General features: G+C 43.5%; 1 protein-coding gene across 2 annotated transcripts in view; it reads left to right on the forward strand.

The window, feature by feature from the left end:
• The window catches only part of ADHFE1 (alcohol dehydrogenase iron containing 1), a 78,368-nt gene extending 52,978 nt beyond the window's left edge, over positions 1 to 25,390 (forward strand). For both annotated transcript variants that reach the window (XM_068234804.1, XM_068234806.1), the window contains 3 exons: positions 6,417 to 6,513; positions 17,470 to 17,627; positions 25,128 to 25,390. In XM_068234804.1, coding sequence (XP_068090905.1) covers positions 6,417 to 6,513; positions 17,470 to 17,627; positions 25,128 to 25,211 — 339 coding nt within the window. In that variant the 3' untranslated portion in view covers positions 25,212 to 25,390. The remainder of the gene's footprint in view (positions 1 to 6,416; positions 6,514 to 17,469; positions 17,628 to 25,127) is intronic.
• Positions 25,391 to 27,528: the final 2,138 nt, after the last annotated feature.

Here is a 27,528-nt window from a genome sequence, read left to right on the forward strand (position 1 = left end):
TGAACACACCATGTAAACATTCACAGGGCAGGTGGAAAAGGTATGTGAACCCTTGGATTTAATAACTGGTTGAACCTCCTTTAGCAGCAATAACTTCAACCAAACGTTTCCTGTAGTTGCAGATCAGACATGCACAACGGTCAGGAGTCACTAGACTGGACTGGGCCACTCCAGAAGGCGTATTTTCTTCTGTTTAAGCCATTCTGTTTTTGATTTACTTCTATGCTTTGGGCCGTTGTCCTATTGCAACATCCATCTTCTGTTGAGCTTCTGTTGGTGGACCGATGGTCTTAAGTTCTCCTTCAAAATGTCTTTATAAACTTGGAAATTCATTTTTCCTTTGATTAATCCATCCAGTCCCCGATGCAGCAAAGCAGCCCCAAACCATGATGCCCCCACCACCAAACTTCACAGTTGGGATGAGGTTTTGATGTTGGTGTGCTGTGCCTCGTTTTCTCCATACACAGTGTTGTGTGTTTTTTCCAAACAACTCAACTTTGGTTTCATCTGTCCACAGAATATTTAAACGTGCAGCAATGTTTTTTTTTTTTTGGAAAGCAGTGGCTTCCTTTGTTGTGTCCTCCCATGATCTCCATTCTTGTTTAGTGTTTTACATATCATAGATTCACTAACAGGGATAGGGATGTTAGCATATGCCAGAGACTTTTGTAAGTCTTTAGCTGACACTCTAGGATTCTTCTTCACCTCACTGAGCAATCTGCACTGTGCTCTTGCAGTCATCTTTACATGACTTTTGTGGTAGTGTTCTGTGGACTGATGAAACAAAATTAGAACTGTTTGGGCCCATGGATCAACGCTATGTTTGAAGGAGGAAGAACAAGGCCTATGAAGAAAAGAACACCTTGCCTACTGTGAAGCATGAAAGGGGGTCAATCATGCTTCGCGGCTGTTTTGCTTCTGCAGGTACAGGGAAGATTCAGCGTGTGCAACAGTGCAAGGTACCATGAATTCTCTTCAGTACCAGGAGATATTGGATGAAAATGTGATGCAGTCCGTCACAAACCTGAGGCTTGGGAGACGTTGGACCTTTCAACAGGACAATGATCCCAAGCATACCTCCAAGTCCACTAGAGCGTGGTTGCAGATTAAAGGCTGGAACATTTTGGAGTGGCCATCGCAGTCACCAGACTTAAATCCAATTGAGAACCTCTGGTGGGACTTAAAGAAAGCAGTTGCAGCGTGCAAGGCTAAGAATGTGACTGAACTGGAGGCTTTTGCCCATGATGAATGAGCTAAGATACCCGTAGATCGCTACAAGACACTTGTGTCAAGCTATGCTTCACGTTTAAAAGCTGTTATAACTGGAAAAGGATGTTGTACTAAGTACTAAGAATGAATGTCACTTGGGGGTTGAATAAAACTGATAATGATGTGAGAACAGAAAATACATTTGTGGTTATTTCATTATAAATGTTATGTTATATTTGTCTGACTTACAAGTGCCTCTTTGATTTAATTGTAAACAAGATGACTGAAATGATCAAAATGAATGTCAAACTGGCCAAAACACTCAATTTCAGTGGGGGTTGAATAATTTTGAACACAACTGTGCATGTGTGTGTGTATATATATATATATCATGTTACAGTATACTACAAGTTTTTATTACAAAGTGAATTATCTGCACTCCAGTCAGGGATTCTCACACTTTCTCAGCATGTGACTGGCAGCTCACTCCACCCTCAGCCTCACAAACTGCATCAGCACACAGAGCCTGGAGGGGGCGTGCATAACGTGTATTCATAACAACAGATGCAGCCCATTCCTCTCTGGGTCGACAAAGCTTGACAAAGAAAGGAATATTAGATATATTACAGAGACAGCGCAAGAAAAGACACTTCTAGAAAAGGCTGCAGTAATCCAGACTACATTAGAACAGGTATAGGAACTTATAGGATAGAAGAAATAAGGCTGAAAATTTTGTTACAGAGTCTCTTTAAAGGACTTACGAGGTGAATTGCTTAAAAAAAGGTATGTACCTCATTGCTTAAGCAGAACAGCACCTTCCTTTTCACTATCAGGTGCTTTATCAGCCTAATCCACGTTTCATTGCATCTCCCGACCCTCCACAGGGTCGCCTTATCAGAATCGTCGCTTTAAAAATCTACCTCCTGCGCAGCTCGCATCGCCGTGGCTGCACAGGATTACAGCCCTGCCCGTGGCCGCCCTCACTCCATTCGCTCTGTTATACGTCATGTGGGCGGCTCTACATGACCACCCATGTGACTAACTACACTGCCAGCCAGCCGCGCCCCCTCAGCAGAGAATACATTCGCTGATCGAGTGAGGACTTGCTTGCTGTGGAGGGTCGGGAGCTACAGTGAAACATGGATTAGGCTGATAAAGCACCTGATAGTGAAAAGGAAGGTGCTGTTCGTCTGCCCTGAGGTCTGCTTTAGCAATGAGGTACATAACTTTTTTTAAAGAGACACTGAAGCGGAAAAAAAATTATGATATTATGATTTGTATGTGTAGTACAGCTAAGAAATAAAACATTAAGATCAGATACATCAGTCTAATTGTTTCCAGTACAGGAAGAGTTGAGAAACTCCAGTTGTTATCTCTATGCAAAAAAGCTATTAAGCTCTCCGACTAAGTTAGTCGTGGAGAGGGCTGTTATCTGACTTTTATTATCTCAACTGTAATTGAACTGTTTACTTTTCCTCTGCCAGAGGAGAGGTCATTACTTCACAGACTGCTCTGAAAGACTCATTTTGAATGCTGAGTGTTGTGTAATCTGCTCATAGTATAGAATGATGCAATGTTAGAAAAAACACTATATACCTGAAAATAAAAGTATGAGAATATTTTCTTTGCTGCTAATCTTCTAGTAATTATTCATAGTACACAACCAATTCATTATATCATTTTTTTTTCCGCTTCAGTGTCTCTTTAAGCAATTCACCTCGTAAGTCCTTTAAGCAGACTGGTTTTCTATTGTTGTGACTTGAAGATCACATTTTATGACCAGTTTGTGCAGAAATCTCAGAAATCCATATAATTCCAAAGGGTTCACATACTGTTTACTGCTACTATATACACACACACACACACACACACCACACTGTATATATATTATGAGCGAGAAACAGCCTGTATATGCCATCCAGAAAGTAACTTCCATTTGCTTTTATCTGCCACACAAGGTATTCTTTCAATGTCATTTAATTTGCATCTGTTTCTACTCTCCTTGTGCCACTATTCAGGTGGCTGCAGAACGCTAGTAATTGTTTTCTCAGCAGCATTAACATGACCCTCCCCCATCCCCAGTCCCTCCAACCCATAGGCGAGAAATGTGATGCTACTACAGAAAAAGGATTAAAACTTTGTAAAAGCATATAATAAATGCTTACGGTAAATAAAGGAGGAGATTATATAAAAAAATAATCAAGATACAGTGGACCATATGCAATTCACTTATTCACTATTTCTCCTAGGTGGCATTTTCACACTTTATCAGTAAAATGCCTTTTAAGCCACCAGCAAACTAGAAAATACTCTGAGTAATATTTACATCTTCTTTTTAGTACTCTTTCAATTGCAGAATGCTAAAAAGTTATTTGAAACGGAAGACGTAAAATTATCTCCTAGGAGCAAAAGTGAATTGAATAAGGGCCAGCGTGTCTAAAATAGATAAAATGGTTCCTTATCTGAGCAAGACTCCCTAATGCTGTGGTAGCCTACTGAGTGTGCCCTTAGTGGCTGCAGTGCTCAAACACTATACAAATGTTAACATTATATTTTTATTACTATATTATAAAGTATGCTGTACTATAAGCAGAAGTTCAGACGCTCTTAGTTATTACAACACTTAAAGGGGCACTATGGCGAAAAATTTTAAAATTTAAAATATGTGCAAATAAGTGCATAAACAAATAAGAAGTACGTTTTTTCCATAGTAAAATGAGCCATAAATTACTTTACTCCTATGTTGCTGTCACTTACAGTAGGTAGTAGAAATCTGACAGGTTTTGGACTATTCCATCTCTTCATATGGGATTCTCAGCAAGGCTTTTATTCTTTATAAAGATATCCCCTAAAAAGGATTTAAACAATGATGCTGGCCAGCTTCCCTGCTCGCTACACAGTTTTTTGTCAGTTGGACAGAGCAACTGCCATTCACTAAGTGCTTTTGAAAATAAATACATCCCTGAGAATCTCCTCTGAAGAGATGGACTAGTTCAAAACCTGTTGCTTCTGTGTTTATTTCTACTACCTACTGTAAGTGACAGCAACATAGGAGAAAAGTAATTTATGGCTCATTTTATTCTGGAAAAAATGTACTTACAGTGGCTTGCAAAAGTATTCGCCCCCCTTGAAGTTTTCCACATTTTGTCACATTACTGCCACAAACATGAATCAATTTTATTGGAATTCCACATTAAAGACCAATTCAAAGTGGTGTACATGTGAGAAGTGGAATGAAAATCATACATGATTCCAAACATTTTTTACAAATAAATAACTGCAAAGTGGGGTGTGGGTAATTATTTGGCCCCCTGAGTCAATACTTTGTAGAACCACCTTTTGCTGCAATTACAGCTGCCAGTCTTTTAGGGTATGTCTCTACCAGCTTTGCACATCTAGAGTCTGAAATCCTTGCCCATTCTTCTTTGCAAAACAGCTCCAGCTCAGTCAGATTAGATGGACAGCATTTGTGAACAGCAGTTTTCAGATCTTGCCACAGATTCTCGATTGGATTTAGATCTGGACTTTGACTGGGCCATTCTAACACATGGATATGTTTTGTTTTAAACCATTCCATTGTTGTCCTGACTTTATGCTTAGGGTCGTTGTCCTGTTGGAAGGTGAACCCCGGCCCCAGTCTCAAGTCTTTTGCAGACTCCAAGAGGTTTTCTTCCAAGATTGCCCTGTATTTGGCTCCATCCATCTTCCCGTCAACTCTGACCAGCTTCCCTGTCCCTGCTGAAGAGAAGCACCCCCAGAGCATGATGCTGCCACCACCATATTTGACAGTGGGGATGGTGTGTTCAGAGTGATGTGCAGTGTTAGTTTTCCGTCACACATAGCGTTTTGCATTTTGGCCAAAAAGTTCCATTTTGGTCTCATCTGACCAGAGTACCTTTTTCCACATGTTTGCTGTGTCCCCCACATGGCTTGTGGCAAACTGCAAAGGGGATTTCCTATGCTTTTCTGTTCACAATTGCTTTCTTCCTGCCACTTTTCCATAAAGGCCAACTTTGTGCAGTGCACGACTAATAGTTGTCCTATGGACAGAGTCTCCCACCCGAGCTGTAGATCTCTGCAGCTCATCCAGAGTCACCATGGGCCTCTTGACTGCATTTCTGATCAGCGCTCTCCTTGTTCGGCCTGTGAGTTTAGGTGGACGGCCTTGTCTTGGTAGGTTTACAGTTGTGCCACACTCCTTTCATTTCTGAATGATCGCTTGAACAGTGCTCTGTGGGATTTTCAAGGCTTTGGAAATCTTTTTGTAGCCTAAGCCTGCTTTAAATTTCTCAATAACTTTATCCCTGACTTGTCTGGTGTGTTCTTTGGACTTCATGGTGTTGTTGCTCTCAATATTCTCTTAGACAACCTTTGAGGCCGTCACAGAGTAGCTGTATTTGTACTGACATTAGATTACACACAGGTGCATTCTATTTAGTCATTAGCACTCATCAGGCAATGTCTATGGGCAACTGACTGCACTCAGACCAAAGGGGGCTGAATAATTACGCATGCCCCACTTTGCAGTTATTTATTTGTAAAAAATGTTTGGAATCGTGTATGATTTTCGTTCCACTTCTCACGTGTACACCACTTTGTATTGGTCTTTCATGTGAAATTCCAATAAAATTGACTCATGTTTGTGGCAGTAATATGACAAAATGTGGAAAACTTCATAGGGGCCGAATACTTTTGCAAGCCACTGTATTTCTATATGTTTGCACATATTTAAAAATGTTTGCCATAGTGCCCCTTCAATAATAGGAAAAAAAAAACCTCAGTAACAGATTATGTGAATGTCTGAGTTGCTGCACATGGGCTGGTCTTGATCAACTGCCTACCAGCACAGAATACAGAAAAGTGACCGGACACATCTCTGAATTTTGCTGAAAAATCAGATCAGATCTGGTACCAAAGTAAATGAATGTTGTTATTATAATGCATCAAATCATGGCAATGACTGTAACAATATCAAATATTAAAACCGATGGTGTGATCTCAGCAGTTTCTTAAAGCTTACCCATAAGGCTGTAGCAATCACAAATGTGATTTTTGGGGATATCACACATGCTCTGTTGTGATCCTGTGTTAAACTACTTAAAACTGGGGACAATATTTATTCCACATTAATTTTAAGTGAAGATTGTTACACATGATAAAATGTTTAGGGCTGGCTGAATTCTAACAGCTTATCTTTCTTCTCTCAGCCCCATGGACTGTCAGTAGTGCTTACCTCTCCAGCAGTGTTCTCCTTCACTGCAACCATGTGTCCGGAGCGCCATCTGGAGGCTGCTGAGATACTTGGTAAGAGCTTCTTCTCAAACATATTCAGTAAAGGACTCACCTAAGCAACGATTGTTATTTTGACTAAAAGTACATTTTCAAATCATTCTCACAACTTACTCACCTCACTTGCTCTCAGTCATACATTATTTCAAGTTGCCTTTTGGAGTTGCTTATCGTATTTTTTGGAATATAAGATGTTCTGGACTATAAGACTATAAGTTTATTGGCTTTCCCCTAAATTGGCCCTAGACTATGATACATACACTACATGACACATACATAGACATATAACTATGTTTGTTAGCCGTAAACCAAGGTTTAGAGGACAAAAACCAGGGGAAGAAAATATATTCTAAACTTGGTGCGTCCAGGGGCATGTTGTAGATGTTCTCCCCCCAATTATTTTGTCCCCCTTGTACCTTTCTTGTCCCCAAGTGTCCTCCTGTGTCCCTCAGTTTCCCCCAAAGTTTATGTCCTCTGTCCTCCTTGTGTTCTCTGCCTCCTTGTGTCCTTCGCTCCCCCATGTCCTCCTTCACTCCCCCATGTGTAGATAAAAGCAGTGGCAGCGCGTCTCTCACCTCATCCATTGGCAATCAGAGACATCTCTTTTCCCTTACTGTTCCCCTAGTGCTGGTCGAGTGTAATGATGCAATCAGCAGAAGCCAGCACTAGGGGAGAAGTGAGGGAGAGGAGAGGTCGCTGATCGCTGCGGGCTCCGATGGATGAGGTGAGAAACGCCCTGCCGCTGCTTTTATCTATACACAGGGGAGCCTATCCAATATATTGGTTAAAGTTTGAGAAATAAGATGGGGATCACCTTTAAAAGGCACACAGAGACAAAAGGAGCCCAAATATTGTAATATTGTAGTAAACCATGGAGATGAAACGTGTGGATGATATTCACAAGAGAAGATTGCTTGTCTGGGCAACCAACCAATATCAGCGTGTGAAGACATTTTTTTTTCTCCAATCGTATATCGCAGATTTTTCACAGCTTCATGGTTGCTCTCTCATAAAAAGTAGGGAAGAACAGCCCAATATCACAGACTTGGGCCGCACTCCTCCCGGCAGGACGGTATACAATGCAAGAGGGGTAGAGATGCCCAAATGTGATTAAAAGAATTTAAAACCATAAAAATAAGGGTGAGAGGTGGCTTCCCTCAGAGAAGAAATGATCATTTGATCTGCAAAAACTTTCAACTGTAGAAGACTAGTGACGTGTTTTGTGCGACTGAACGCCCACTTCCTCAGGCCAATAACCGTGCCAATTACTGAAAACAGACGAGTATTTATCGCCTCTCTATACTTGGCTGTTTTCTGTACTTGGCAAGGTTACTGACCTGAGAAAGTGGTAATTCAGTCCCACGAAACGCGACGCCAGCCTTTTACAATTGAAAGTTTTTGCAGATCATATGATAGTGTCTTCTTTGAGGTACAGCACCTTTTATGTTTTTTTTATTCACATCTTGGTGCCTCTTCACCCGTCTTGCAATATATTGGTTAGTCTATTAACTTACCCCCTAAAATACCCTCAACATTTATAACATTAATCTGTGCTCCTCTTATGTACAATGCCATGAGTTATTCAGTGTATTCTGTAAAGTCCAGCAAAAAGTCTGTTAACTCTATGCAGTATAAACTCAATCATTTTTAAAATGATGCACAAGTTTTATTTACTTAGCAGTGTTCCAATAACCACATTCGAATCGCATGATCATATTTTACATCTCTAGAGCCCTATAGGCACAGAAGTTCTGGTGCCCTAATCTCCACCCCTCACCAAGGCCACACCCCAAAGACACACACCCTTTCCTATTCTGAGATAAAACCACACATTTTCAAAGCAGTTCTCAGACCACAGCTACTTGGTGTCAACGAGGAGGACACAAAGCTGCATGGTTCAATAAAGTAGAGTAGCTTGTTTAATGCCCTGTTATGGTGCACATCACTGACACCAGTGCCACTCACAATACTTTATTTCTCCCTTGACCATGGGAGGTCCCCTCAGAAGCCTCCTGTGATAACCCACATGGACAGAGCGGGGGAGGGGGGTGAAGAAAAGGGGGGTTGGAGACTAGAATGGCCACAGACAATCTCCTTTGCAGGGGTCCGGGTTGAAGCAGGAAACAGCAGGGACTGAGAACAGATAGTGACAGCCAGGGAGGTGGGATCTCAGTCTCTCTTCTTGAATTGGCTACTGTAAGTAGTAAAGGTCTGGGGAGGGATGGTGAAGAACTATGGAGCAGCATTATTCCCCCCGCCGCTCCCCCACCCCACCCCTTCAGGGAAACTAGCCAGATCAAACGCAATGCAGGAAGGATGGAGGCGCTATTGCTGTGAATCGTTTCACCAGTTCACCCTAATGTTACGCTCATGTCACACCCTGAATTACCAGCCAATGATATGCCGTTAGAGAATGCCGTCATCGGACCCAACAGTTGTCCACCTCACAGTGCACTGGCTCCTCTAAGCTCGAGCCTAGAGTGCCTAGTGCTAAATTGGGGCCTGCTACAAGTGATTATTGCTTGCAACAAATTATCACTCACAAAACTACTTTGTTGCCTGGTGGCCACCAGGTCATGACCCCAGGACTGCCCTACCAGTGACGGTAAGAAAAGGAGGGCAAACCCCACTATGGGATGACAGATAGTGATTCGTAATTTGATATTTATGATTACGCACGATTTTGCGTAGATGTTCGCAATTCTGGCCATACGTAATTTTGATTTGGACGTTCAATTGATTTTGTGTAATCGATTCATAATTTCGCATAATTTGTGTGTCATTTTGTGCTGAGTTTCGCGGTGAATAGCAAAGCCCTGATACATGCTATTGTCATCAAAATTGCTACATATGTTAAGGAGAATAGTGGGAACGATTAACCTCCTGAGCGTTACGCCGCTCAGGAGGTTTTGTTACTTTTTGCCCGATTTTTAAATAAATGTGCTAAATGGCTATAAACCCTCTAGCTAGCACTAGGCTAGCTAGAAGAAGTCTCCGGCACCCCCCGATCCCCGCCGCTCCCCCGTTTATACATTACCCAGCCTGGATCCAGCGATCGGCGCAGCCTCCCCGGACAGCTCCGGTCTCTCTATGGGGGAGGATCGCAGATGACGTCATGACGTCGCCGACGTCATGCGCAAACCCGATCCCCCCCCATAGAGAGACCGGAGCTGTGCCAGGTGGCTGCGCAATCGCTGGACCCAGGGGGGGGGGGGTAATGTATAAATGGGGGGATCGCGGGGGGTCCAGGGGTGCCGGATACTCTTACTAGCTAGCCTAGTGCTAGCTAGAGGATTTACAGCCATTTGGCACATTTATTTATTTATGGGGGACTCCTGGGGCCACAGAGCGGTATGCCCGACACAGTGCCAGGCATACCGCTAGGGAGGTTAAAAAAAAATAATTTTCAAAAAGACTTTGAAGTTTTTGAGACAATCGATTTTAAAAATGCAAAGGAAAGAAGTTTTAAAAAACATTTTTCTTTTACGTTTTTAAAATCTATTTTCTCAAAAAATAAAAGGTCTTTTAAAAAATAAATAAATAAACATTTGACATGTTCCCACTCTTTTCCTTAATATACGTAGCAAATTTGGTGACAATGTCATGTATGGGGGCTTTGCTATTATCCTGCTAAAATTACGCAAAAACTATGCAAAATGACAGTTCCTGAATACGTTTACAAATAAAATTAATTTAGATTTTTCCCAAAATTTCACATTAGAATTTTGCATCATAGTTGTGAATTGCGATGCAAAATTAGAATTAAGGGAAATTTGCACTCATTACTAACTACAGAAGGGGGTAGGGTTTGGGAAAATGGACAGGAGGTTAGGACTGGCGGGAGAGACGGGTAGATAGGAACGGAGTGATTGGACTGTCAGGAACGGAGTGACTGGACTGTACTAACTAGACTGGAATGGTATAAATGGAGTTGCTGGACTGGCAGAAACAGAGTGACTGTACTGTACTAACAGCACTATACTGACTGGACTGGACTTTCCTCTGAATAAAGGCGCAGTGAGGCTGGAGAGGTTGAACTTGATGGACATGTGTTGTGTTGTTTAATCACATTTTTAGTAGGGAGATACATTTATTTACGCAGATCTTAATAAGTGAAATCTCTAACAGTTGTCCAGCTTTTGGAAGAGAACCCCATCCCCATTTCTGCTTATTATGTTCCCTTTTGCCCTGATTTGACTTTGTGTGAATGTTTTACAGTGACACTGAAGTGAAAAAAAAACTTATGATATGACGAATTGTATGTGTAGTACAGATAATTAATAGAACATCAGTAGCAAAGAAAAGAGTTTCATACTTTTATTTTCAGTTATATGGCTTTTTTTATATATTATTGCTTCATTCTGCCATATTTGCAATTACAAACCACACACTGTATTTTACAGCACCACTAGCGCGAAAAAAGTTGGCAGTTAAAATCTGACAGAACCAACAGGTTTTGGTCCAGTCCATCTCCTCATAGGGGATTCTTAGGGCCTGTTTCCACTAGGAGCGGCGCGATGTGGCTACATAGCCGCATCGCACCGCAGGTGTGCTGAAACACATGCACGGAAATGGAAGGGTTTCTACTGTGTGCATGTTGTGCGGTGCGGAGCATTCCGAAAATCTGCAGCATGCTGCAAATTCTCGCACGGCCGCATGCGCCCGCAGCCGCGTCCCATCTCCTCCATTGACTTCCGCATCAGGAGATGCGGAAGTGATGCGGCTGGCAGCGGAAGCGATGCGGCTAAGTAGCCGCATTCGCATCATTTAGTAGTGGAAACCGGCTCTTAGGGCCCATTTACACTTAATCAGTTGCTCTCAGTTATAACTGAAAGAAAACTGATTTTCAAAGTAATGCCCATGTTTTCCTATGGCACCTTTTACACTTAACGCGTTTTAACTGAAATCTTCTTCCTAATGCACTGCTATGGAAAAAACGTGCACTAACGCATACCAACTGATTAAGTGTAAAAGGGGCCTTAGGGTTTCCTTTGTTTTCAACAGCATTTCCTGAACTGCAGTTTAACTGCCAAAATAGATATCAGCCAGCCTCCTTAATCACTTGCACACTATTATGTCAGTTAGACTTTGCAGCTGCTGTTCAGGAAATGCTGTTAAAAACAAAGAAAACCCTGAGAATCCCCCATGAAGAGATGGACTGGCCCAAAACATGTCGGTTCTGTCAGATTTTAACTGCCTACTTTTCTCAAGCTAGTGGTCCATTAACCACTTGCCGACCGCCCACAGGCGATGGGCGGCGGCAAAGTGGACGCCGAAAGGACTGCAATACGCCCAAGGGCGTTGCGTCCTTTCGGCATGCCGGGGGAGCGATCGCGTCATTGATAACGCGCGCTTCCCCCAGCGACTGGCTCCGCCCACCCGCGACGACAACCCGCCAGCCGTTCGGAAGCGCCGGCGGGTTGTTAACCCCGCGATCGCCGCTACAAAGTGTATAATACACTTTGTTGTATAATACACTTTGTAATGTTTACAAAGTGTATTATACAGGCTGCCTCCTGCCCTGGTGGTCCCAGTGTCCGAGGGACCACCAGGGCAGGCTGCAGCCACCCTAGTCTGCACCCAAACACACTGATCTGCCCCCCCCCCGCCCCCTGATCGCCCACAGCACCCCTCAGACCCCCCCCCTGCCCACCCCCCAGACCACTGTTTGCACCCAATCACCCCCCTAATAACCCATCAATCACTCCCTGTCACTATCTGTCAACGCTATTTTTTTTTTAAATTCCCTAAACTTCCCCCTGGGGACTCCAGATCACCCCCCCACCCCTCAGATTCTCCCCAGACCCCCCCCCCCCAGACCCCACCCCCTGTGTACTGTATGCATCTATCCCCCCTGATCACCTGTCAATCACCTGTCAATCACCCATCAATCACCCCCTGTCACTGCCACCCATCAATCAGCCCCTAACCTGCCCCTTACGGGCGATCTGATCACCCACCCACACCAATAGATCGCCCGCAGATCCGACATCAGATCACCTCCCAAGTGCAGTGTTTACATCTGTTCTCTACTCTAAACACGCACTAATTACCCATCAATCACCCATCAATCACCCCCTATCACCACCTGTCACTGTTACCTATCAGATCAGACCCTAATCTGCCCCTTGCGGGCACCCAATCACCCGCCCACACGCTCAGATTGCCCTCAGACCCCCCCTTATCAATTCGCCAGTGCATTAATTACATCTGTTCTTCCCTGTAATAACCCACTGATCACCTGTCAATCACCTGCCAATCACCTATCACCCATCAATCACCCCCTGTCACCCTCTGTCACTGCCACCCATCAATCAGCCCCTAACCTGCCCCTTGTGGGCAATCTGATCACCCACCCACACCAATAGATCGCCCGCAGATCCGACATCAGATCACCTCCCAAGTGCAGTGTTTACATCTGTTCTCTACTCTAAACACCCACTAATTACCCATCAATCACCCATCAATCACCCCCTATCACCACCTGTCACTGTTACCTGTCAGATCAGACCCTAATCTGCCCCTTGCGGGCACCCAATCACCCGCCCACACGCTCAGATTGCCCTCAGACCCCCCCCCCTTATCAATTCACCAGTGCATTAATTACATCTGTTCTTCCCTGTAATAACCCACTGATCACCTATCAATCACCTGCCAATCACCTATCACCCATCAATCACCCCCTGTCACCCCCTGTCACTGCCACCCATCAATCAGCCCCTAACCTGCCCCTTGCGGGCAATCTGATCACCCACCCACACCAATAGATCGCCCGCAGATCCGACATCAGATCACCTCCCAAGTGCAGTGTTTACATCTGTTCTCTACTCTAAACACCCACTAATTACCCATCAATCACCCATCAATCACCCCCTATCACCACCTGTCACTGTTACCTATCAGATCAGACCCTAATCTGCCCCTTGCGGGCACCCAATCCCCCGCCCACACGCTCAGATTGCCCTCAGACCCCCCCCCCCCTTATCAATTCGCCAGTGCATTAATTACATCTGTTCTTCCCTGTAATAACCCACTGATCACCTGCCAATCACCTGCCAATAACCTATCACCCATCAATCACCCCCTGTCACCCCCTGTCACCCCCTGTCACTGCCACCCATCAATCAGCCCCTAACCTGCCCCTTGCGGGCAATCTGATCACCCACCCACACCATTAGATCGCCCGCAAACCCGCCGTCAGATCACCTCCCAAGTGTATTGTTTACATCTGTTCTCTCCTCTAAACACCCACTAATTACCCATCAATCACCCCCTGTCACCACCTGTCACTGCTACCCATCAGATTAGACCCCTATCTGCCCCTAGGGCACCCAATCACCCGCCCACACCCTCAGACCCCAGCCCTGATCACCTCGCCAGTGCATTGCTTGCATCTATTCCCCCCACTAATCACACCTTGAGACACCCATCAATCACCTCCTGTCACCACCTGTCACCCCCTAGCACACCTACCCATCAGATCAGGCCCTAATTTGCCCCGTGTGGGCTCCTGATCACTCAGCCAAACCCTCAGATCCCCCTCAGACCCCCTTCCGATCACCTCCCCAGTGCATTGATTGCATCTATTTTCCCCTCTAACCACCCCCTGAGACACCCATCAATCACCTCCTGTCACCCCCCTAGCACTCCTATCCATCAGATCAGGCCCAATAAAACCTGTCCTCTAAAAGGCCACCCTGTTTATGACCGGTTCCACAAAATTCGTCCCCTCATAGACCACCTGTCATCAAAATTTGCAGATGCTTATACCCCTGAACAGTCATTTTGAGACATTTGGTTTCCAGACTACTCACGGTTTTGGGCCCGTAAAATGCCAGGGCAGTATAGGAACCCCACAAGTGACCCCTTTTTAGAAAAAATACACCCCAAGGTAGAATACCTTGTTAGGTGTATGACGAGTTCATAGAAGATTTTATTTTTTGTCACAAGTTAGCGGAAATTGATTTTTATTGTTTTTTCACAAAGTGTCATTTTTTACTAACTTGTGACAAAAAATAAAATCTTCTATGAACTCACCATACACCTAACGGAATACCTTGTGGTGTCTTCTTTCTAAAATGGGGTCACTTGTGGGGTTCCTATATTGCCCTGGCATTTTAGGGGCCCTAAACCGTGAGGAGTAGTCTAGAAAACAAATGCTTAAAAATGACCTGTGAATAGGACGTTGGGCCCCTTAGCGCACCTAGGCTGCAAAAAAGTGTCACACATGTGGTATCGCCGTACTCAGGAGAAGTAGTATAATGTGTTTGGGGTGTATTTTTACACATACCCATGCTGGGTGGGAGAAATCTCTCTGTAAATGGACAATTGTGTGTAAAAAAAAATCAAAAATTTGTCATTTACAGAGATATTTCTCCCACCCAGCATGGGTATGTGTAAAAATACACCACAAAACACATTATACTACTTCTCCTGAGTACAGCGGTACCACACGTGTGGCACTTTTTTGCACCCTAAGTGCGCTAAGGGGCCCAAAGTCCAATGAGTACCTTTAGGATTTCACAGGTCATTTTGCGACATTTGGTTTCATGACTACTCCTCACGGTTTAGGGCCCCTAAAATGCCAGGGCAGTATAGGAACCCCACAAATGACCCCATTTTAGAAAGAAGACACCCCAAGGTATTCTGTTAGGAGTATGGTGAGTTCATAGAAGATATTATTTTTTGTCACAAGTTAGCGGAAAATTACACTTTGTGAAAAAAAAAAACAATTAAAATCAATTTCCGCTTACTTGTGACAAAAAATAAAATCTTCTATGAACTCACCATGCTCCTAACGGAATACCTTGGGGTGTCTTCTTTCTAAAATGGGGTCATTTGTGGGGTATCCATGCACCCTTCTATACTTCTATTGTTAAGGTACCACCATCACAATGTTTTTTATATTTTATTTACACTTCACATGTGTAAAAATACACCCCAAAACACATTATACTACTTCTCCTGAGTACGGCAATACCACATGTGTGGCACTTTTTTGCAGCCTAACTGCGCTAAGGGGCCCAAAGTCCAATGAGCATCTTTAGGCTTTACAGGGGTGCTAACAATTTAGCACCCCCCAAAATGCCAGGACAGTAAACACACCCCACAAATGACCCCATTTTAGAAAGTAGACCCTTCAAGGTATTCAGAGAGGAGCATAGTGAGTCCGTGGCAGATTTCATTTTTTTTTGTCGCAAGTTAGAAGAAATGGAAACTTTGTTTTTTGGGGGGGTTTTTTGTCACAAAGTGTCATTTTCCGCTAACTTGTGACAAAAAATAAAATCTTCTATGAACTCACCATGCCTCTCAGTGAATACTTTGGGATGTCTTCTTTCCAAAATGGGGTCATTTGGGGGGTATTTATACTATCCAGGAATTTTAGCACCTCATGAAACATGACAGGTGGTCAGAAAATTCAAAGATACTTCAAAATGGGAAAATTCACTTTTGGCATCATAGTTTGTAAACGCTATAACTTTTACCCAATCCAATAAATATACACTGAATGTTGTTTTTTTTAATCAAAGACATGTAGCAGAATAACTTTCACGCTCAAATGTATAGGAAATTTTACTTTATTTGAAAAATGTCAGCACAGAAAGTTTAAAAAGTAATTTTTTTGACAAAATTCATGTCTTTTTTGATGAATATAATAAAAACTAAAACTCGCAGCAGCAATCAAATAGCACCAAAAGAAAGCTGTATTAGTGACAAGAAAAGGAGGTAAAATTAATTTAGGTGGTAGGTTGTATGACCGAGCAATAAACCGTGAAAGCTGCAGTAGTCTGAATGGAGAAAAAGGCTCTGGTCCTTAAAGCGGAATATAACCCTGCATTTCAACTTTGCTCTAAAACATTATTTACAGCATATTATATGCAAAAAGCATTTTTTTTTTACTAGACCAGCATTGGAAGGGTTAAACACAGAGGTTTTAAGTTCGTGCAGACGTTCAGATAGTTACATTCTACTTAGTTATATGTATATATTTAGAAAATGTTACACACTCTTTGGCTGTCCTCCAACTGAGAGAGATGAGTCACAATAAACACTTAGATACATATTTGTAAACAAAAAGTATCTAACTCAAGTTCGGATGCGTCTGCAGAAATCTCTAGGGACTTTAAAGCCCTGTGTAACCCTTCCAATGCTGGTCTAGTAAAAAAAAAAATGCTGGTTGCATATAATATACTGTAAATAATGTTTTAGAGCAAAGTTGAAATGCAGGGTTATATTCCGCTTTAAGGGGTAGTAAGACTGTATTCCTCAAGTGGTTAAACTATGAAACTGAACAGAGCTAATGACCCTTTGAACTCCACTGCAGGAAAACCTTATCTGAAGCTGCCTCTCACTGTTTCTTTGATGTATAAGTGCTTTAGAAAATAGGACTATCTGTGACCCAAGATGGATCGGAGAGCTCAGAGAAGCTCTTTTGCATAGTTGGGTCGGAGAGCTCAGAGAAGCTCTTTTGCATGACGTTTCTTAATTCTTCCTGTACTGGAAACAATATAAGACTCTTTTCTTTGCTACTAATACTCTATTTCTTAGCTGTACTACAAATACAACTCATTATATCATAATTTTATTTTCGCTTCAGATTCCCTTTAAAAGTTGCTTTCTGCTACTATCGTCTGAAGTCTGCTTTCACCACTAGATGGCAGCATCTACTCATGTTCTTGAGGTACATGAAGACGTTTTTAACCCAGCGATACCTCATGGAAAGAAATCTGATCTCTGACAAAGAATATTCCCTGTGTGCTTTTTATTCAGACTTTCACTTGTGCCTGTTAATACTGTAAATAATAAGCTATGTATTTTACCCTATCAAAAGTAGAAACACCATCTATAAGCAAAGTCTTAATACTTTCATGATGTAACTGTGGTTTGGTATGATGTACACATTGTATATATTATCCAGTTACCTCTCTGCAGCTGACAGTGGTAGCCTTGTGTCCTTTATGTCTTATTCAGGGGCAGATATCCAGAATGCAAAGCTCAAAGACGCAGGAGTTATCTTGGCAGACACTTTACGGAAATTTCTCTTTGACCTGAATGTGGATGATGGTCTGAGTGCGGTGGGATACAGTGCAGCGGATATCCCGGCTTTAGTGAAAGGAACTTTGCCTCAGGTCAGTTTCTCTGTAGAATGTAACAAGTACTATCTTCTCTCTTTTGCAGTACTTGGCCTGCATCCCTCCCTTGTCTTGTGAGCAGCTTAGTGCTGCCTACAGTGTTCTTCACAAGTACTTCATCACCTTACAAACATTACATAAATTTGTTTTAACGTTTTGCGCCTTTTTCTACTGGCCGCGTTTTGAGCTCCTCTGTCCTCTTAAGGGATTAACTAGTGTATATATTACACAATTTTGTATTTCCTAAGCAAAATGGGTAAAAAGGCTGTACGACTAACAGTAAAAAAGCAGGCCCTGGGGCCACCTACTATGCAAACTGCAGCTACAAATAGCAGGCGCAAAGGGTTAGGCATTATACTTACCCGGGGCTTCCTCCAGCCTCTTGCAGCCGACATGTCCCACGCCGCATCTCCGCTGGCAGCCACTGGCTCAGGGTCCCCGCCGGTGCAGAGGCCGACCTCGAGGTATTCCTTACAGCGCCTGTGCGAGTGCCACTGTCAGAACTACTACATCTGCCCTGTACACGGCGGACAACGTGGGCTTGATTGACAGTGGCACTGGTGCAGGCGCACTAGAGGAGGTCGGCCTCTGCAACGGCGTTTACCTCGGGCCGGCGACTGCGAGCGGAGATGCGGCGTGGGACATGTTGACTGCAAGGGGTTGGAGGAAGCCCCAGGTAAGTATATCAGGAGGCAGCATTTTATGGCTGCCAACTCCTTTAAGATTAAAGCGGATCCGAGATGAAAAACTAACTATAACAAGTAACCTGTCTTTATATATATATATTATCTAAAGTTTAGATAGTTAACACAGCAAATCTATCTGCAAACAGCTTCAACAGTGTATGAATATTTATTCCTGTGATACAATGAGGGCAGCCATGTTCTGTTAGTGACATTGTCACAGGCTGGGAGCTGGAGATGCCACAGAGATGCAGCGTTTTAGTTAGGGCGATCATGTTAAAGAGATTTTTAGTATAAAAACATGATTTTTATGAGACTTCAGAGTCTCTTTAAATGATCACAGTGAAGAATTTACAGCCAGGCAAATACATTTTCCTTCAATATTTACATTCCTTGCTCAATTGAGATATGAGAGTAAAGGTGACCATACACTAATCGATTTTTCCATTCGATCACTCTGATCAAATGTGCTAGAATTCTATGCCGCGGGTAACCCAATTGATTGTGCCATTCATTCTTGGATGAAAATTATCGAGTTGGTTGATCGTGCCAGATGGATGATATAGATCCAACGGTGGAGGGTCAGGAGTGGTGGACGATAGATAGCACATAGCTTAGCATGCATCGAATTCTGTAATGCTGCAGTTACATAGATTGTTAGTAGATTTTATGATGAAATCTATGAACAATCTATGTGGTATTAATAGATCTCTCTCAGTTCAGATTTGATCTGACAGGGATCTATCAGATGGTCGATTCTGATGGCCATCTATAAATGTATGGTCACTTTTCGCTCCAAGAGCGGCATATGAGAAAATGTGTTATCAATGTGTTATCTGAGGTCGTCAATGATATCACATCCTTATCAAACTCCCATATATAAAAGGAAGTAGTCTGGAATACATTGAAATAAAACTAAAGGCTTTAAACAAATACAAATAAAAAATTAAGTAGGGGTAGTGCTGAAAGCAACGCTTGATGCACCTTCATTATTTCCATTAAGTAGTGATCTTTTTAGGCTCCTCCCTTCTGACAGGCACCGCCCCCACTCCCCCCTCCCCAGCTAGGACTATGGTTCGACTTACTGTTATTGTTAGGGGGATCGGGTGGGGGGAGGTTAGATTAAATAATCAGTTAGAAGTTTAGGGCTAGGTCTCAGGAAGGGCTGTACATTGTGGAGGGTGGTTAGGATTAGGTATCAGGAGAGTTTTACCTTAAAGCGGTATAAAACCCTGACATAATATTAAATAAAAACATGTTTTTCCACTTTTTATATGCCATACGGTTATCATAGTATTATTATTCATTTAGAAATTGCACGTTCCCAAAGTACATTTTTTTGCTCTGAGAGCTGCCTTTGCATTTTATGCATAACTGGTTTTATTCATCTTGTATTGAAGGCAGAAATGTTTTCTGAGTGTCTGTCTGTGTTCAGGAGAGTCTGCACAGTCAGAGAATGTGTTACATTCCTCACTTGATACAATTAAGTAAACACAAGATAGCATTATCTCCAGTTCGGAAGTGTCCAGCTTTCTCTGCACTGAGCCTGTAAGTCCTGTGTTTAACTAATTGAATATTGTTCTAGTAAAAAAAAATGATGGTAGTATATAATATGCTGTAAATAATCTTTTAGAGCAAAGAAGAAATGCTGGGTTTCATTCCTCTTTAAAGTGGAGTTAACATTGGGCATCAGGACATTCATTACATTGTGGGGAGGTAAGGCATTTGGAAGGAGAAAAGGATCATTAAGGGCCTGAGCCCACTAATGCAGTTGTGCGCATTTGTACGCAGTTGTGTCCGCTTTTCAGCATCTGTAACATTGATGTGTTTCTGAAAAGCAGACACAACTGCGCAAAACTGTATTAGTGGGCTCTGGCCTTAACAGACAGTCGATCCATAGGGAGTAGCAAGGGGAGTAACAATAGTCCCCATGACTCCCACTGTCAGGGGGGCGGGGGAGTTTGGTGGGAACGGGAGCTGGGGTTGTGGTCCTGTAGAATGCAGGATGACGACAGAACTGCGCAAAACTGCATTACTGGGCCTTGGCCCTAAGAGAAAGTCGATCCATAGGGAATAGCAAGGGGAGTAACAATAGTCCCCACGACTCCCACTGTCAAGGGGGTGGGGGAGTTTGGTGGGAACAGGAACTGGGGGTGTGGTCCTGTAGAATGCAGGATGACAGTCACATGACATGGGATTGAAGCCACACGGTGATTGGCTAGCTGCACTGCACAGCACTTGTAAACTGAGGTGGAAGTGAAGATGACCTTTATCGACACCAGAAATATGTTCCGTAGTGGCAAAAACCTGAAGGAAGCAAACAATTAGCCCTTGCTAGTTTAATGTTGGGCAATATGTCTAAACTATGGCTTTAGGAGGCAGAAACAGTCATGTGACCATAACCCAGGAAGAGGGAGTTCAGCTTTGTTAACATAACAGATAAACTGAACCAAAATTAGCTTAGATGGTTGAGTGTTAATAGACATAATTGCACTCAGGTTCATTGGTACACTGACCAGATGTCCCGTTTTACCTGGGACATGTCCCAGGTTCAGGGTCCCTGTCCCAGGCTGCAATGTGTCTCAGGTTGTGTCACACTTTTGGCCGCTGGGTGTCCCAGGCGGGAGACTCTGTGGCCCCATGAGGTAATGTTTGCCTCATTTACCATTTGCGAAGTCGGAGAAATTGTTTTGTGCTGCATTTCATGTGTCAGAGGTAACGGTAGTTGTATTTCATTTGTCGGAGGTAGCGGTTATTGCAATTTATGTGTATTAGAGGTAACGGTTGCTGCAGTTATTATTTGATGAGACTGCATTTGAAACTTTGGGGTTATTGTTGCAACATTTGGCATTTTGGGGGCTCATGATTATTAAATGATTATTAAATGGTATGCTAATACTGTGGCATCTGCAAATTTCGCAGACAATCTAATCCCACCATAGTCATAGTCTAATGCCCTACGAAATTATTACGGTATGTATTTCTATAGCACTGACATCTCCTGCAGCACTTTACAGAAAATGTAGTCATGTCCTTGGCGGGCTTCACAATCTAATCACGGCTATAGTCAAAGTCTAATGTCCCGCCATATCATTATGTATTTATGTAGCACTTGCATATTCTGCAGCACTTTACAGAGTACATAGTCATGTCACTGACTGTCCTCAGAGGAGCTCACACTTTATTCCTACCATAGTCATAGTCTAATGTCCTACCATATTATTAAGTTTTCCGATGGGGCCCCTCAAGCACTCTATACATAACAATTTATACGGTGCACCAAAACCTGCCAATGGCCACTACAGTGTCAGAGGTGCAAGAAGGGGATGGGGAACAGTTTGTTAATGATTACCACTATTCAAAGTATCTATAGAAGTGATTATTATGAGCACAGGGCCAATAGAGTGCTAATACTGTAGTTGAGGGATGGACCTTTGGGCCCCTCTGGCCCAAGGGCCCCGTTGCGGTCACTACCTCTGCACTACCCTATTGCTATGCCCCTGATTATTATTATGTATTTATGTAGCACTTGCATCTTCTGCAGCACTTTACCGAGTACATAGTCATGTCATGGACTGACATTTATGATGCAAATCTCCCATTTCACCACATCATTGTGGGAATACTGCTTTTTTGTGTTTCGGGAACATTGCCTAATTACCTTTAGGGTTACATTGCCTATCTGTGTTTTGGGAGGAAACTCTGGCCCACTGCCTCAGAGTTACATTACAGTTTGCTCCGCCCACACCATGCCATGGACATGCCCCTTTTTCCCACCATGGTCATGTGCACACCCATTTTTTGGTGAGGACCCCCCCCCCCCCCCCCCCCTCCTCCGTCCCAGGTTGAGCCAAGAAAAATCTGGTCACTGTATCATTGGTTCACTTTAACAAAAGAATGAGAAGCAAACATATTCATTTGGCATACAACACAGCAATAGATTGCTGAATACAGTATAATAGTTGGGTGGTCTATACAAAGAAGCAGCATAATAAGTAGCCATTAACACAGCGTATCTACAAGAAATGGATGGTGTAGTGCCTGCCCTGTACATTCTCATAAAAGTAGTATATCCTCATTCAGACCATGAAATCTTTAGACCCCAGCAGGAGGGTTGTGGCAGAACCAGCAAATGCTTTGTATGAACTAGTGTTTCCCTGGGAAGGAAACAGCTGGCTTGTGCTTGTCTGTAGTTCTAATTAGACACACTGTAATTTGCATGTATTAAAGTATGGACAAGCTTTGCAGCACATCTGTTCTAAGCACCTGATTTATGCTGGTTTCCTTTAGCTGCCTGCCTATTACAGTCTGTGGCTAGTGCTGTATGTGCAATACTATTACACATAGGGCACTAACCACAGACTGATATGTAGAAATAAGAATAGATACACAAACAGTACAGCTAGAATGCAAGCCTTTGTTCCTTCAGATGGCTTTAACATCAGAGACTTATGCTGGTAAACAAGTTAAAGGGAGCCTGAAGTGAGTTTTTAAAATAAAAAAAACTGATACTCACCTAGGGGAAGGTGGGCCTGTCGGTCTCCTTGTTCCCCCACAGGCTGCTCCGTTCGAATTTCCCGCTGTGGGTGACTTCGGCAGTCTTCGTAAGCACTCTGGCTCCTGAAGACCGGCGGCTCTGTACTCTGTGAGTACGCCTGAGAGCACGAGCGCTTCCAAAGACTGCCGAAGTCTTCCCAACCCGGAAGAGACGGAGGAGCCTGCGGGAATGCGGAGACCGGCAGGAGAATGGGAAGGCTCTACAGGACCCAGAGCCTTCCCTCTCCTTAGGTGAGTATCTGTTTTCTATTTTAAAATTCACTTCAGTGTCACTTTAAAGTAAGCTGCAGTGAGATGAGTATGGGGGTTGACACTGTTATTGCCTATGAGGCTGTGTTCCTACTTAAGCAGAGAACAAACATTTTATGTCCATTCTCTGCTCATCATAAAACTGACAGTGAATGGCTCCTATTTTATAAATAGGAGACATTCACATTTACCACTCTGCAATGGATCCGTGGGAGCGGTAATCCCGGGCCAGCAGATGTCTTCCCCCATATACAGTGGTGTATTGGGGGAGCGCATCTGCCACGGAAAGACCACAGCGGGCTACAGCCCATGTGTCCCGCTGTGGATCGCTGTGGAAGATGCCTTGGAGGGTGGGTTAGAATGCGAAATAACGGGCCTGATCATTCATGCCAAATACTTCTGTTATTGATTAGACCCAGTCATATCCCCTGCATTATGTACAATATAGGCTGGTACTCTGTGCATATATCGATAAGAAACTAACTAGGGCACATTTCCACTAGTAGCGATTTGGTGCGATTTGCCCCACGTAAATTCGGACAGGGAATCTTAGTCTTCTGAAATCAATAGGCTGCTTCTGAATACGTAAACAACGCTTAGTGACGCACGGCAATAACGACTGTCACAGCGGATCAGATCTTTAAGATCCCTTACAATTCCTGTACAAAGTACCGCAAACGCTTGAAGTCTCCTCTGCGCCCGTCGTATGACGTTGTGCATACCCGCCAACAGGTAGGTGGATCGGGGAGCGCTTGTCATAGTGGGACACCACTGGGATCCATCTTAGTTCCCGGGTCGCGAGGTGAGTATGTAGCTTTAGTGACAAATAGTGATGGTCATGTCTAGGAGACGTGATTTGTTTGATCAGCTGATAGATTTGCAAAGCTCTGATTTGCTGTGATCACATCCTGCTTAAGCACATGATCATGGCTGGCAAACCAGAGACTTGTGTATCCATCACCTGACCAAACTGATCACATCCTTCTACATGAGCTCTCCTACGAATGACCATCACTAGTGGCACTGGCTTGCCAGAATCTTTAACCTTCCTGGCGGTAACTTCCTGGCGGTAACTTTGCTAGCTGCGTGAGCACACCGATCGCCGCCACTCCGCGCTCGATCGCCACTATCCGCCGCGCCGCCACCCCCCCAGACCCCGTGCGCTGCCTGGCCAATCAGTGCCAGACAGCGCTGAGGGGTGGATAGGGACTCCCAATGACGTCACGACGTCGATGACGTCATCCCGCCGGTCGCCATGGCGACGGGGGAAGCCCTCCAGGAAATCCCGTTCTTTGAACGGGATTTCCTGATCGGAGATCGCCGGAGGCGATCGAAGAGGGCGGGGGGATGACGCTGCACAGCGCCTATCATGTAGCGAGCCCTGGGCTCACTACATGATTTAAAAAATTTTTTTTTTAAAAAGACTGCTGTGCTGCCCCCTGACGGATTTTAATAGACCGCCAGGAGGGTTAAACAAGACTAAAATAAGTAACATTGCATTTTAAGTATCAGTATTTGAGATGGTCAATCAGATGCCAATAGGTTCGCCTAAAAATCTAATTTTGTGTGACTTATATAGGCAGCTTAAAATTGGACCAATCAGAAAAAAATTCCTGCCAAATCTTTATTGGTCCAATTTCAAACTGCATATAATTTACATGAAATTTGAATTTTAGAGGAACCTGTTTGAATCTCATTGACCATCTTTAATCAGTATATTTTCACCTCTCCTTTCTGGTACCTACCACAGATAACACACAGAAGCTCCACAGTGGCCACACAGAAAAAAAACGTTTATTTTATTGTACTACTTGCATTCCATTTGTGCATTGAAGTGCCACCTCTGGCAGCATATAAATACATGTATTCATTTTTATTTTTGGGGTGTGACTAAACTACTGGAATATTGTCTCATTTCCTTTCCTGTCTCTGTTTTCTGCCTTTTGCCGCCACGTAACACCAGACACAAATACAGCCCTCAAATCTCCTCAATTCTTGTATATTTCAGGAGCGAGTGACAAAGCTGTCCCCTCGATCACACTCAGAAGATGACTTGGCAGGACTGTTTGAGGCTTCTATGAAGCTGTATTAACTGAATGGATGTGGAAATTATTACTGGCAAATTCGTAATGGATCATCTCTGAATTACACTCATTTCATTGTGTCTTGGGTGGAAAGATATTTACCTTCTCCTGTTTAGTCAATCAGTGGCTGAGCTTGTTTTTATTTCTGTCTTGATTAACCGAGATCAATTATAAAAATGTTAAAATACCTACCTTGTCAGGACCTCTTTCTTCAGCTATCCTGTCTCTTTATGCAGCCACAGTCTTTTTCCTTGTATCCTTGCAAGTCTGAATACCATGATGGTGCCAAGGCAACCAGTAGCCTCAGTATTGATCCTGCCATTGACTCATTCAGCTAGGCTGTTTCAGGTCTCAAACACATTTTTAAATGGAAACTTTATTTACAATAGCCTGGAGTTTGCACTTTCAGCTAATCTGAGTGTATACAACAGCATAGTTATGTTTGTGATAATACAACGATGTACAAGAGGCATTATTGTGGGGGAAAAAAACAGTTCTCAGCTTTTATTTACATTTGAGCAAAACATGTCCAGTCCAAAATTATTCTTACCCTTCACAATAATCAATAGAAAAGCTTTTATTGGCTATTACAGCAATCAAATGCTTCCTATAATTACAGACCAGCTTTGCATGTCTCCACAAGTATTTTTGTCCATTCATCTTTTGCAATGAGCTCCAAATCTTTCAGGTTGGAGGGTCTTCTTACCATCACCCTGATCTTTAGCTCCCTCCGCAGATTCTCAATTGGATTCAAGTCAGGACTCTGACTGGGCCACTCCAAAATGTTAATAATGTTGTCTGCTAACCATTCCTTCACCACTTATGCTGTGTTTTGCAGGGGCGTAACTAGAAATCACTGGGACCCCTGCAAAACTTTGGATGGGGCCCTCCCAGCTGTCGTTGCTGGAGGGGGAAGCGCTGATGGTAGCCCGAGGTGAGGGAGGGGGAATCAGGCCCCCTCCCCACTCCTGTTTGTGCCTGTTGCTCCCCCATCCTGCACGGCATCCCCTCCTTCCCCTAAATATAGCCCCTGAGGGCCACAGAGCCAGGGCCCCCTTCAGGCTTCTCCCCCTAAGGGCCCCCTGTGGCTACATCGCTTGCAGGCACTATTGTTACGCCCCTGGCGTTTTGGGTATTTGTCATGCTGAAATGTCCACTGGTGGCCAAGGCCAGGTTTCTCTGCAGACTGCCTGATGCTGTCGTTGAGAATCCTCATGTATTGCTCTTTTTTCATGGTACTGTTTACTGTGATTAGGCTCCCTGATCCATTGGCTGAAAAACACCCCCAAAGCATTAGGTTCCCACCACTAGGTTTCTCTGCAGACTGCCACCAGGTTTCCCACCACCAGGTTTCTCTGCAGACTGCCTGATGCTGTCGTTGAGAATCCTCATGTATTGCTCTTTTTTCATGGTACTGTTTACTGTGATTAGGCTCCCTGATCCATTGGCTGAAAAACACCCCCAAAGCATTAGGTTCCCACCACCATGTTTGAGAGTGGGGATGGTGTTCTTTGGGTTGAAGGTTTCTCCTTCTTTACGCCAAATGAAGGAAACATCATTGTGACAAAACAATTAAATATTTGTTTCATCTGACCATATCACAGAAGACCACAAGTCTTCTTTTATGTCCAGATGATCATTTGCAAAGGCAAAATGAGCTTTTCTGTGCCTTACCTGGAGAAGTGGCGTCCTCCTTGGTCTGCATCCGTGGAACCCAGCAGTGTGCAGTCTCTGTTGGATTGTCTGCCTTGAGACATTGCCCCCAGCTGAGCCTAGATTCACCAGGATGGCCTTGGTGGTGATCCTTGGATTCTTTTTCACCTCTCTCACTATCCTCCTGGCCAGCACAGGTGTCACGTTTGGCTTCTGACCACATCCTCTGAAATTTACACAGTGTGGAACATCTTGTATTTTTTAATAATACTTTGCACTGAAGCCACTGGAACTTGAAAACATTTAGAAATGGCCTTGTACTGTGTAACTCTCATTTATAACAGATCATAAAACTCTTCTGTGGCTGGGAAAAGCCCTTGTGAGAGGAGGAGATATCTGAAAGGTCTAATTGTTTATATGGAAGCTGAATAAACATTCTCGTATTTGTCATCCACCTAAGGTAGTCAAAACTTCAAGGAAAGTTTTATTCAGAACTAGGAGTACTGATACAATTGTTTAGCTCTTCAGCTTATTTTATAACTTTTTGGTACAAAGGCACTTTTCACACTTTGGGCTTGATTCACTAAGACGCCTTATCAAAGTTAGCACGCCTTATCAAAGTAGCATAGCGAACTTATGCCTGCTAATTGGCAATGACGAGAGCTTCTCTCG

Source organism: Hyperolius riggenbachi, chromosome 5 (assembly GCF_040937935.1).
Source record: "Hyperolius riggenbachi isolate aHypRig1 chromosome 5, aHypRig1.pri, whole genome shotgun sequence".
Classification (NCBI taxonomy): Eukaryota; Metazoa; Chordata; class Amphibia; order Anura; family Hyperoliidae; genus Hyperolius; species Hyperolius riggenbachi.